We start from the raw sequence: 13673 nt of genomic DNA, 5'->3' as shown, positions 1-13673 counted from the left end.
AATGCACAATATGGGCTGTTGATGAACCACAAGCAGGCTTTCAAAGTCGTAAAGATATGTGCATTTTATACCATAAATGCACGGATGAGAGCTGAGATTTTTATTGGTTGCACCTTTGAAAAATGAGCGACTTTCAGCCCCTTCTTTAAGGCAACTGCACGTTTAGGTTTGCTCTGAACTGTCTGCTGCAGCATGCACACAGTTCCAGTTCCAACACTTCACCCGCTGTGAGGCTTGGTGGTGTTTGGGGTGCTGGTTCTGATTCCTCAGGACCTGAACATCAAAGTTATTGAGCAAATTCTAAATTCAGTCCTATGAAGTGTTGTTGATCAGAATGTTTAAGTCATGTAAGACCTGATAGAAAATGTCATAATTATATTGTAAAATACTAAATGAAAAGTGGATTTCTGTTTTGGAATTGGTCAAAGTTCTGTTTGAATTACTTTTTATTTTTAATTGTATTTGTTTTTATCATGAATATGGTGAAGATTTTCAGCATTCAATCTTTTCTGACAAAAATCCAGTCGTACGTCTTTGGTGCAGGCAGAACATCCACCATGAGCTTTTGAGCTGCAAACCTTTTAATAGCAAAAAAAGTCTGCCATACAAAAGTTTATGTACAAGGTCACTGAACTGTAAAGCAGTTTATGGAAACAATCTGAACTGATTCTTTTTTTTATTTTTTTTTTAAATACATTTCTTCCCAGCAACCACATGTCAGTGGAGGGGCCGCGTCATCATGGTGGAGCTGGACCACTGATCACCGACAGAGCCTAAAAATAAAATAAAACTCTCAAACGCTGACAACTTACGTTGCTAAGGAATAAAATATGTATTGATTTTCATTGGAACAGACATAAATAATACAAAAAAAAAAAAAAATAACAGATCATCAGTGCAAGAAAGCGTTAACAGGGAGACGCCAGCATAATTCACAGACTGGGATTAAAGACGCTCATTAACAACCTGGCGAGGACGCACAACATCAGAGAACAGGTAAAGAACGACGACACATTAGAAATTAGGAAAACACATTGGATAGAGATGGAGGAAACGAAAAAAAGAAAGATAAAGACACAATTGCACCATTTCCCTGCCATTTTGTGTGTAATCCAACCCCCCTGTCGTCCTCAGAAGAGGGAAAAGCTCAGCCTGTCCGAGTGGATGAGATGAAACGAGTCTTGCACTGGAAGTCTGACTGAGTGACTGGTTCCAGCTGCCGCCTCACTTTGTAAAAACAAACCCCGCTGTGTTTAAAGCTCATTGGTGGGATTATTTTAACTGCATGCTGTTGTGCAGTGCCACACATACACACGTCCAAATAACGTCTCCGGCACAAGCTCACCGGCAGGCACCCTGAAAAGTAAAAAAAAAACCAACCCACTGTGGAAATGCTGGAACCGCCAGCTACAAAAACAACAGCTCAACAGGAGAGCACAGCAGAGGAGGAGTGCTCGCCGACATCCAAGATTAGAAGAACCTTCCAGTTAGGAATAGTAAAATAAAGGTGAGTGGTGTTAATGGTCCCCTACAACGTCAAAACAATCAACAACACATGAATAAACATGATGCTTTAATGGGCCCAATCCATGTACGATTTAAGGAAATCTGTGTTCAAACAATATTGCTGAAATCAACATGACTATCATCTTGCTGCCCCTTGGTTGAAACTTTGGATTGTTTTCATTGAAAGGATTAGTATGGAAATGCTTACAGTAAGTGCAAAACAGCCAGTAAGAACTGTGATCCTGCAGGCAGGGAGCCAACGGTCCCCGTTTTTCAGTCTCACTTTCAAATCTCCCGCTCTCCCTCGGTTGCTTTCACCTCAGTGCCTCTGTCTCACTTATCAGAGTTCTTTCGCGGCCGGCGGAAGCTGGACATGTTCTCGTTCAGTGCATAGATGCGCCTAGAGAACTCTTCTAAACCCGCCACGTCCAGCTCGCCCAACACGTGGTCGTCACACTCCACAGCCACTGCGTGCTCCACAGGGATGCAGCGGTAGTCTTCAGGCCGGCCTCCATCCGCTAAGCCTAACCCCAGGCCCAGGCCCAAGCCCAGGCCCAAGCTGGTGGCCTCTGTGCCCATGATCTCCTCGGCCCGTTCCACAGAACAACACAGTTCTGAGACCACACTGACGGGTGCCTGTCCCGGTACTACGGAGCCATTTGTCACACTCATGTTCTGGACTGTGCTGACTTTTTGTGTTGTGGAGGAGGTGGATGCAGAGGTGGGGCTGTGTTGCTGCTCTTCAGATACGTGCTCCTTGTCCGCTTCAGTCTCCTTCTTGGGTTTGACCCCGCCCCCTTCTTCCTGGTCCCTCTTCCTGGCCTCTGAAGCATCAGCCTGCTTCAGTGTGACCACAGTGGTTTCCAGAGGAGAGGGCAGGTCTTTGGAGCCCGTCGGAGGCGGGGGCTGCACCTCACTGGCTGTGTTGTAGCTGGAGGAAGGGGCCGGCTTGAGCTTTGGCTGGGCCTCGGCCTCCGAGCTCGCCCTTTTTCTCAGCCCTCGGTCGGGGGGGCTGGTGTGGCCAGAGTAGCTGATTTCCGAGACGGCGGACACACCCAGCTGGGACTTGGTGGGCACTGGGATTGAGGTGGAGATGTGATGTCTGTCGCTGTGTGAAGGAGAAAAGAGGGAAAGGCCGTGATCAAACTGCTTCTGTGTACACAAAAACCAAATTCAAGACGAGATTTAAAGCGGATTTGTTGCTGAAGCAACCAGCCAACAAGGGAGAGGGGGATTTCCTGAGGAGGCCACTGCTTAACACCCTTCAACCTTCATCACCCGCTTCTGGCTTCTAATCCAGGGGCAACTCAAGATCTTTGTAAATCACTCCACCTTACAGCATTCACAAAGTATTTGTACAGCCTGCAGGACAACACTCCACATTCTGCAGATTGAAAGAGCGCAGCAGGCGTTCACACAAGTATGTCAGATATTTTCTTCCCAAACAGATAAGTCTTCAGCTCTGGGACACCCCACCCAGCCTCTAAACTCAAGTCATAAATCTGCTTAAATGGGGATCTTGCTGCCTCTTCCAAGATCCAAAGCCATGTGTAATTCACCGGGTACTTAAACGCCGAGTTCAGTGACCCCTCTGCTATCGCAGGAGCTCTGCTCTCCACAAAGATTTTCATGTGCTGGTTGGAGGCTCAGGGTCAAGCCTCTGCTTGTTCAGCTCAACATGCAGCCATGAACTGAAATTTTCTGTTATTTGAAACTCACTAACATGCTATTCAGAAGCAACACAGAAAGCAAGACTTCTAGTTTAGATTTACATACAGTCTGACAGTTACAGACAAGCCTGCAGGGACAGCAGTTCTAAACCTGTTTATATTATAACTTCAATATGAAACAATATCGAGTAAGTAAAAAAATAAAGTAAAACAATAGTCTAGCGATGTATAATATAATTATAATTAATTAATATTATTGTTATATGTCTTAGTCTTCATTTCCAGTTCAAAGACAAACAGCATAAACTTATTCTCTCTGATCGTTGTTCCCATTAGTCTTTTAATTATGATGATGCTGTTTTTAAGCCAAAATCCAAAAACCTGTGTTGTTTTCTAGGACATAGTTTCTGCAGAGCGGCAGGAGTTCATTAGAAATTCACTCTGAGTTGTGGGCGGAGTCACTGGCACAGAGTAGCCCTGCCCCCTTTTCCAGAGAGCTCTCTGTTGTTAACCGTTTGCTCTCCCGCTGGCTTACAGCCCCACCTTCCATTACCCATGAAAGAAATATGGGGAGCTATATCAGGGCTATCCAGCCGTACAGTTTGGATCCAGATTCCAGCTCAGACAAGAAAAACAGAGATTTACGTGGATCCATTTGTCTGCAGGTGGATGCATCAGAATGGAGCAGAGACACTGTCACAAACTCTTTTTTCCAACGACATTTTTTTCTTCTGCTCCTGATTCCCCATGATCTGAATACATGTTATTTCAAGCAGAATTTTCTTTTATACTATATGTCCTCCATCATCAGGAAAATGCCACAACAACATGTTAAAAACACAAAAACAACATTTTCAGTGGAGGGGTCGTTCAGAACTATGGGGATTTGCTGTGGACCGCTGTGGACCCTTCCTCATCCTAGTTTTTTATCCTCATTTGATTCTGCAACTTTGTTTTTTCCAAAGCTAAGCCTAATCTTGAAAGGTGTTTCATCCTGTTTGATGATTACAAAAATATAAAACAAAACACATGAAATATTGACTTTAAAACAAACTGGAAACTGCAATCACAAAAGAGCATTTGGACTTTCAGTCTCAGTGGAGATGATACTCCACTAATGTACTGTTCTCAGAGGGGTGACTATCCAATAAATGAGAGATAAAGAGGTTCATCTTCACTTTATAATTCATAAAGGTGCCATTCACAGACAGGTTTGGGTAACAATAAAAACAGAAGTGGTGATCTCAGGGGTCTTATTGACATTTGTGGTCATGGTCACCACTAAACATAAAAGCCATGTTAAGTAGGACTCAGAGCTGGACTCCTTTGGATTCCTGCAGAGACAGTCTGAGCAGAGTTGCTGAGGACACAGGAAAGGCTGCTTCTACAGCATGAATATACAGCACTGTGAGAATAAGTACATGCATCATCAAAAAAAAACAACAGATGAAAATGCTTTCAAACTGATGTGTACAACACGGAGTAATCCAATAACAGGAATGCAAAATAAAACAGTGTTCCCTCGTTTATCGCGGGAATTACGCTCTAAAAATAATCTAAGATACGTGATATCAGCAATGTAGGATTACAGATGTTTTAAGGCTGTAAAATCCTCACTACACACTTTCTACACTTTATTCAGTCAGACATGAACATTTTCCTCTCTTGTTTAAACTCTCAAAGTTCAAACCTTCATTGAAAAATAAGTCGAGCGCTATAGAATAAAATAGATTTAATCGTGATCTCAAATCTATTGAGATTTGGCGAACTAATGTCCCTCCATGTTGCGTGTTGTCAATGATTCTGCATCACTGATAGAACATGAATTAAAAAGCAACAATTTTGTTGGGGTTGTAGATGACATGGTGCTGGTTACTCCCAAAGGTGGGAAAGCAGTGGCTCTAAATAACATGTTTGTGAAGGAACAGAGGTGAGGAAGAAGGAATGTTAAGTAAACTGATAGCAGAAGCTCCTGCAGAGACAAAAAGCTGTTGCTAATTCCAAATATGTGGTATGAAACAGTCTAGTGATAGAATACCATCAGCCTCAGCCCTCTTCACCTAACCACAAGAGACTTTTTACATCCTCAGAGTCTCAACAAATTTATCATACTTTATCAAAATAGTAACTTTTTGGGGAATTTTTTTAATTAAAAAAATCCTGAGAGACTTTCAAATCATACAAACCAATATCTTAACTGATATTGTAGGATTTAGCTGAAGGAAAAAACTTGTCTCATTTTAACACTAAGACCAAACGCGCATAGCATGTGAACAAGTTGTGTAGTGCGCAGGATTCTATGGGGTTGGAAAAAAATTGTCCAACACGCCACCGCCTCACGTACTTCACCCTTACGTGTTGCTAAAGTTTTCACTACTACCTCAAGCGTGCCTGTAATATTTTTGCCTGTGTTGTCAAGATCTTAAAATTTCCTGTGGGACGTCTGCATGTCCCGGACAGATTTGACAATTTTTCACCCCAAAGGACAGTTGGGACTAAGACATTAAAGGAATAGATACATTTACCTATTTGAAGGTGTTCTAGATAAATTCTGGCTTTCATACCTTTTTTACATTCTAGAATAATATTAATAAAGTTTAGAATATGAGAATTTCAGACAATTTTATGTTTTTTTTTTTACTTGTTGAGTGTGATATTTGTGGTTTGTGAGAAAACAAACACTAGACTGATATATGACCTTGAAACTATTTTTGAAAACTAATAAACGACAAATTATATAACTTTAATAATGGAATGCTATCTTTATAATACTGCTAGGAAGGCATTTGATTGTTAAAATGATAAAAATTATTATAATAAAAAGCCGTATTTTTGTGTTCCTATAGCTGTGCCTCCTTTTTTTGAAAAGTAAAATGAACTCTGTTTGTGGTTTAGCTCAGCAGTGAAAACTTGAAAAATTAATTGAAACTAAAAACGGAGAACTGGAAGCAAAGAGGGAGACACAAAAAAAGGGGAAAACACTAATAATTTTTTTTTAATTTGCTAACAGTTTTAGGTTTAAATTTGTCCTTTTATTCAAGTTTAAATTTACAATTGTTTTTTTGAAATTTGTTCAGTATTATTCTTTCAAATTTAACGTTTCATTTTTAAATGTTCAATAATTCCTTCAAGTTAACGATGTGTTATTGTGACTTTAAAACTCTTTTCAAATGTTCTTTTTTCCAATTTACAATCTGGTTTTCCATTGATTTTAAGCTGATCCTTATTGGACCCCATAGTTGTTGTTAATGTTGATGTTTTTCTCTTGTGTTGTTGACTTGGCTGAAGGCTTGAAGTTTCCAGAGCAGCGTTGTGGTATCATCGTCACGCAGAAGTGTGACTGTGGCAAACCACCGAATAAGACTTTCACTTCCATTCTGAAAACATGAAGAGAACGCCACATACACATACATACACATGCATAGCTTAAGGCTAAGTGACCTTGTTTTCATCTTATATCTTTGGGGCCTTCCACTTTCTATTAAGCAGATGGTTGGTGGAGTGCTGATTTCAGAGCTCAGGCTTTTCAAGGCTTCTTTCCTTTCAAAACAAAAGATTATACAATTAATGTGTGCAATACAAGTTTTCCCCTTTGCTGACCTTTGTATATCAAGGGAGATCAAAGCCAGCTTTGTCTTTTATAGGGCACTGGAGCTGAAGTTTGATGCATACCAACTTCCAGCTTTTAGTGAAGGTTACTTACAGGCCAAGAAACAGCGGAAGAAAAGGCAGAGCTATCGCTCCAAGTCATATGAGGCATAAATTTAGTCAGAAATGATTTACAGATGACAAGAAAGGAAGATCTACCCTTAAAGACACAGCATATTTAACTTCACTTACTCTCAAAAACACGTCAAGCCTTTAAACTGAGTGCTGCACATCCAAATTATTCTCTTATCAGGTCAATCTTACTTGAAAAATCTAGTTTTCTTAACACTGATGAGAATCAGAAAAAGATCAAAATGCCCTGAACCAGCATCCTTTAAGACTTACTTTATCTAATATACTTACAGTATACTAAAAATGATATGGTTTAAACAGCAATCAAGAAGTACTCTTTTAATGTATTATTTAACATATGAACGAGTGAAAGTTCAATGTTCAGTCATTTCCAAACCACAAACTCAACTTCAAATATCGGCATTTAAAGTAATAAACAGCTAAATTGCACATGCTAAATTCCCATCAAACCTTGCTCATTTAATTGGACGTAACCCTTTAACACTGGAGCATTAGCTCTTTGCGCCATTATTGATAGCAATGTGTTGCTACAAAGCCGATTTAAAAAGCAACTTTTAGCCACGGAAGGATCAACTGATTTAAGTTGATCGCGTGAACGGATGCCGAGTTATGGCACGTCAAAGAGCCTGTGTTATTTAAGTATCGCTGGGGAAATCCTTCAAACGTTCCCAAAACATGTTCTGGTTCTGTATTTGACAAAATTAATTTGGGCATTTCTGCTTAAGGTAAGTGTGTGAAGTCATTGTCTTATTGTCTTAACTTAAATGTCAGTTCAGTGAAAGATTTAAAAAAAAATGTAGTTTTTTTCAACAATGTGCATGGACATCACAATTAGTTACATATTACAACATTTGACAAAAATATAAGAAGTTTTGATAGTTATGAAAACAAAGTAAAATGTCCAAACCAGACCAATACACTGATGGTTTTAAGTGCACGTCTCATTCTTACCATCGCACCATCAAGCCATGTTCCAGGAAGTTCTTCAAGTTGGGCAGAGTCTGCTGCAGGTCTGGAGTGGTCAGGCCGTGCTGATATCTCAGCTGCAAGACAAGGGAAGACAAACTGTAGCAAAAACCTAAAACAACACATTACATCTTTCTAGACCACACATATGCCAGGCCAACATCCCTTTGACCTGAACGCACTTAATGTTTACAGAGGAAAGAAATATCACTAACAGGAGAAGTCTATTCTCTTCAGAAAATAACCAATCTAGACCATGGACAGTGCCTCCTGATAACGAGGCACGGGTATTAATGTGCAAGTTATGCTGAAAGACAACATTAGATGTGAGTGGCAAGAAAACACATCTGTAAAAACATGTGGAAGGATTGGAGCAAGTCACATGGTAGAAAACCTCCCATGATCTCTGCTACTCCTTCCAGTAGACGTGTCATTAAATGTGGCTTTGAAACTTCCCTCCCCTCCATAACAGATCTTTATTCCATAATGAAAGAAGAAATGTTGAAGAAGACAAAAAAAATAACAAAGCCACCTCAAAGCTGCAGCTTTGTTTCCAGAGCTCCCAGCCCAACAGCTGAATTCTAACACACCAATGCCAGCTCATGTCTCAGGGAGTTTATTTAACTTTGGTGTATGAACAGCAGAGAAGCATCATGTCACACGTCCAGCCAATATCCCACAGGCCCCTCCACAGCTGTGCTGCCTGCACCGGCTGACATCTGCTTTGTTTCCACTTGGGTGCCACAGCAACACTTCAGCTCCCCCCTCACATACTCTTCCACTCAGTATTGAAGATGCAAGTGACCACAAAAGCCCATTCGCCAAAAATTCTACTAATTTTTTTATAGCAAAGTAACTACCGTATTTTCCGGACTATAAGTCGCTCCGGAGTATAAGTCGCACCAGTCCAAAAATGCATTATAAAGTGGAAAAAAACACAGATAAGTCGCATTTTGACGGGAAATTTATTTGACAAAATCTGAGACCAAGAACTAATAAGTTCCACAACCTCATATGACACAATCATGGCAGACTGTTTATCTCATAATTTCACAGTAATTCTTTCTCATGCATACTTATTTATTTATTCCTTTCATGAAGCATCATTGGCCAACTAATATTCTGTTTTCATCCTGTATTTGTAGAATTTAGTCATTTTTATTGCATTTCTGAATTTATGAAATCATTGGAAAATAGAATGTTATGTTGTTAGCCTTCAAGATCTTATTGTAAAAAAAAGTTTGCTGATTCTCTGAGTCACTTAACATACTCTTAACACTTAACATACCTCATACATCAAATTGACCCAGGAACATTCTCTGTTCCTCACAAATGAACATGACAGGAGGGTTAAAAATGTATTTATTTCAATTTATTTCTAATATAAGTCGCTGCGGAGTATAAGTCGCACCCCTTGCCAAACTATGAAAAAAAGGGCGACTTATAGTCCGGAAAATACGGGTATATGCTTAGAAATGTGAAAGTAATTGTTTTTTGGGCCACCAAGACTGAGTCCACTCAATGTAAACTTCCACTCTGATCATAATTTGTTCTATTTTCAAGGAATTCCCAGTGGTCATTTAATTATGATTGTACTGTTTTTTGTCGAAATCCCAAAAAAACTGTCATTTTCAAGGACATAGTTTCTGCAGAGCGGCAATCGCTTATTAGAAATTCGCCTCAGATTTGTGGGCGGAACTGCTGACATGGAGCAGCGCTCTCTCACGCCCCACGTCCCTCACAAACCTGAGCTAACTTTATGGGTGCAACAAAAATGGCGAGTAATATCGTAGCCATCCATTCATATAGTTTAGATCCAGATTCCAGGTCAGAGGAGGAAAACAAAGACGGACATGGATTTATTTGTCTGCAAGTGGATGATCAGAACGGAGAGGAGCAGAGAGCTTGAGGCTTGCCAAATATAGAACCTATGTAACTACTTCAAACAGCATTTTTGTCTACTCCTGATTCACAATGATTTGAGTAAAGAAATACTCAGAAACACACTCTTAAGCCTAATTATCTTCTTGTCCTCAATCATCAGAAAAATGCCACAAGAACATGTTAAAAAACCCAATTTTCAACAGAGTGTGTCTTCAAACAAATAGTATCTATGGTCATGTTTGAAACATTGAAATGCCAGGAGAACTTCAACAATTAGAGATTTATAAGAAAATCTTTTCTTTTAGAAGCAAAATAAAGAATCAGAACCAGCAGCTCTGCTCGTCTTTGGTTCAGTAAGCTATGGTGTTACGCGGGCACAAGAAAAAGATTTAACTGCTAATTTGAAAGCATCGAGTCTCACTATTTTTAGACAAGGGGTTTGCCAGGTCAGCTGAAGAGAGCATGCTTTTCATTTAGGATGTTTTAGACAAAATCACATTGTTTCTGCAGCAACATTTGCACTTAAATTCTCAAAGCATTAACTCAGTAAATAAGGAAAAACCCTAATGTTAAATAATGAGAGGCAGTGTGCGTTTTATTACAAAAAAGGCACTGATGAGCTTTGAAGATAACTCCGAGTCACCTGCCCTATTGGCACGCTTACTCCCATTAACTTAAACAATGTTAAGAAGGACAGCATAAATGGATTAAGACTAAAACGGGATGTTGACTCACTTTCTGGATCAATTACACAGAGCGAGATTCTGCCAGCATAATGACAAAACCCCATTCCTTATGACACATCATAAAGCATTCATAAGTCTGCAAATCTTGTCAGTGTCCAAACGGCTCCCATCTGTCAGGGAAGAAGCAGAGACTGTGAGATCCGGATAAGTGGGTCACCCACCCAGAAACTGATCTGGTGGCAAAAACGTTTCAAACCCAAAGAACAACAAGTGTTTCATTCAGAGTTCTGGAGAAGTTTGGTTTTCTGACCAACTGATGGCATAAGTGGATTTTGCAAAAGTGGTCAAAACAGCTTTTTTTAATGCCGCCCTTAAGAAAATAAAAACAAAGGATAAAGATGGCTTTTTCCATTGCCAGATGTTGGGAAATCTCAACAAAATCTTGGCGTTCTGGTCTAGAGAGCACTAATTATGATTTGCTGATCAGCAAAGAATAAACATGAGACGCATTAGAGAAATTAAGCAACATTTCTCAAACACTTAATGCTTTCTTTGTCGAAAAGTGAGCAAAATGCTATTTCTACTAGTATTGCTTGGACTCAGAGCAGTACGCTAAATGTTTAGAAATGTGGAAAATCTTGTAGATTTTCTAAAAATCCACCCCTATGATGGTTGTGTAAGTGGAGCTAGAGTATTGCTTAGTATCAGTGCAGGTATATCAGCTCTACATATGGATCTTGTAGAGCGGTAATTTGGAATAAATTAAACAAGCAACCCTCTGGTTGACCCAGTTCCCAGCCAGTCAGACAATCAATATTCATGAATTTGTCTGGTCCTTCCGCATGGAAACCACATTAACATTATTTGTCAGAGTGTGCTTCATATGTATATAGGTGGTATTCATTCCCCTTAACTCACAAAGCCATCTATTCTGGATCCTGGCTGTCAAATATGCACATGTCAGGCTTCTCCCATCTTCTCCACTCACTTGAGATAAACACAAACATTAGTGACCCGGCTAAGTCAATCTGGAAGAAGGGAGAATGTGGTAAAAGAGGAAGAAATGTGCAAGGCAGCTTAATGGTAAAAAGCTGGGTGTCATTTGCAGCAGTTGGCGCCAACCGAAAGCTTTGATTTAAAGATGGAAACAAACAGATGAGTGGAAAGGTTTAGATTCTGGTCTGTAAACCCAAACTGTTCCCTGTGAGTGTGTTGTAACTGGTATAAGAGCAGTGAGTTGAACTGACATTAAATAAAACACCAAGTTTTTACTCTGAATCACACAAAACGGCATGCAGAATCAATCAGTGTTTCAATGACAGCAACCAGATGACATACATTGTTCAGATTCAGCATGCATGCAAACAGGGCTCGTCATTTCCAGTTTCTCATTCCAACATCCCCATGATGAAAGCTGAACTCGTGCATGTGCATGTCTGTGGATGTGGCTGTAAGGTCTTTTTAAAAAGCCATCCAGATCGTGGTGAGAAGTTCCAACTAAGTACTGCTTAAGGACAAGAGGACCTGGCTGAAGCTGATGAGGCAGGGTATGGATGCTTCCCACGTTGTATAAATGATAACTGTTCGTGCCTTTGTGTCTGGGTGATCCTACTCCTGATTACCTTTGCAACAAAATACACTCTAAACTATTGAAACTTTGACATCTGTACTGCTATCAAGTTGGAATGAAAGCAGGATTTGGCACCAGTAAGACCCAAAAGCCAGACATGCATTGGCTGCCAATCCACTGAAGCCATGACCAACCACAAACAAGTGAAGCAGACTCCAGCCAGCAGGAAACAGGCAGTTTACAGTACACGCCACCAATCATTTGGCCAAACCTTATTGTTTGCCCCAAGCCCTGTACAGAGGCTAAACAAACATGATTTTGCTTACGCTGCATATTAAAGTTTCCCTTAATTTGTCACTACTAATCACCGTCAGATTAAGCCCAAATGTAGGCAGGCTGCTAAAAGGTTGAGGTTGATTGCTGATGATGTGATTCAGAGGAGTGTCCTAAAAAACAAAGCGCGCCTCCTCTGCTCCAACATACAGTGTAGTAAATGAGTAACACAGGACACTTTTAGAGCAAACCGTTTCACCGTTTCACTCAGGAAGGTCACATGAAACCCGGGATTCAGAATATTTTTCACCAAAACACTATAACAACTAAACATTCAGCAACATTCAGGGGGGCATGACACTACTAACACATCTATAAAACCAGTATTACAGGAAAATGATTCATACCAATCTAGCATGGCAACATTTCCACTTACGTTATTTGTATTTGTTCTATAATATGTGGTCACATATTTAAATCTCGCTCCAAAGGGTTTTTACACACGCCATTAGAGAAAAAGTGCTATAAAATGCTCCATAAGCAAAGGCCTCTGGGCTCATTAGAGCAGCTTTTAAGTATTGAGTATCCTTCTGGAGCCATTTGGCAGGAACTTCATATCGTCACTTAGTCCAAAATGAAGTTCATGGCTGTTGCAACCAAGGTCTTAGTATATATCTTTCACATTTTACCTTTTAATGAGAGTAGCAGAAAATGTAAAGACTTCTTATAACCACCATTGGTTTATTTAGATGCAAAACCATGTCATAAGTTTCTACGTTTTTTGTACAACACACTGATGCAATGATGGATCGTGGCATTTAATGTCAGTCTTTGTTTAGACTCAAAACTCCCATGCTGTTTATTATCCTCAATTCAAAAAATGTAGTTTGGCCATTTTATTGTATTTAACCAAATTAAATGGTATTTTCTAATTTATACCATGGAGCTGTGTGACAACCACTCTGCATCCCAACCGAATAATGCTTAGAGCTAAACGCAGCAGTCAATATAATAGAATGTCCGAATTCTGCAAATAACAGCCAAAGTCACTTGTTTCACTACTTTTTTGAAAATGAAACAGTGCTATAAAGAACATTATATACCGTATTTTCCGGACTATAAGTCGCACTTTTTTTCATAGTTTGGCAAGGGGTGCGACTTATACTCCGCAGCGACTTATATTAGAAATAAATTGAAATAAATACATTGTTAACCCTCCTGTTATGTTCATTTGTGAGGAACAGAGATGATGTTTCTGGGTCAATTTGATGTATGAGGTATGTTAAGTGTTAAGAGGATGTTAAGTGACTCAGAGAATCAGCAAACTTTTTTTTACACTAAGATCTTGAAGGCTAACAACATAATATTCTATTTTCC

At 39.8% G+C, this 13673-nt stretch overlaps 1 protein-coding gene across 1 annotated transcript in view; it reads right to left on the bottom strand.

Moving 5' to 3' along the window:
• Window positions 1-563: 563 nt before the first annotated feature.
• uvrag (UV radiation resistance associated gene) overlaps window positions 564-13673 on the bottom strand; it is a 111387-nt gene continuing 98277 nt past the window's right edge. Inside the window, exons 14-15 of the mRNA XM_011483812.4 lie at window positions 7869-7960; window positions 564-2614 (exon numbers count right to left, since the gene is read on the bottom strand). Of these exons, the coding sequence (XP_011482114.1) occupies window positions 1840-2614; window positions 7869-7960 (867 nt within the window). The 3' untranslated portion in view covers window positions 564-1839. The remainder of the gene's footprint in view (window positions 2615-7868; window positions 7961-13673) is intronic.

The sequence above is a fragment of the Oryzias latipes genome, chromosome 14, assembly GCF_053564925.1.
Source record: "Oryzias latipes strain Hd-rR chromosome 14, Olatipes_Hd-rR_3.1".
NCBI classification, from domain to species: Eukaryota; Metazoa; Chordata; class Actinopteri; order Beloniformes; family Adrianichthyidae; genus Oryzias; species Oryzias latipes.
Note: the sequence above shows the minus strand (reverse complement) of the source record. Positions and strands in the feature narration are given on the sequence as shown.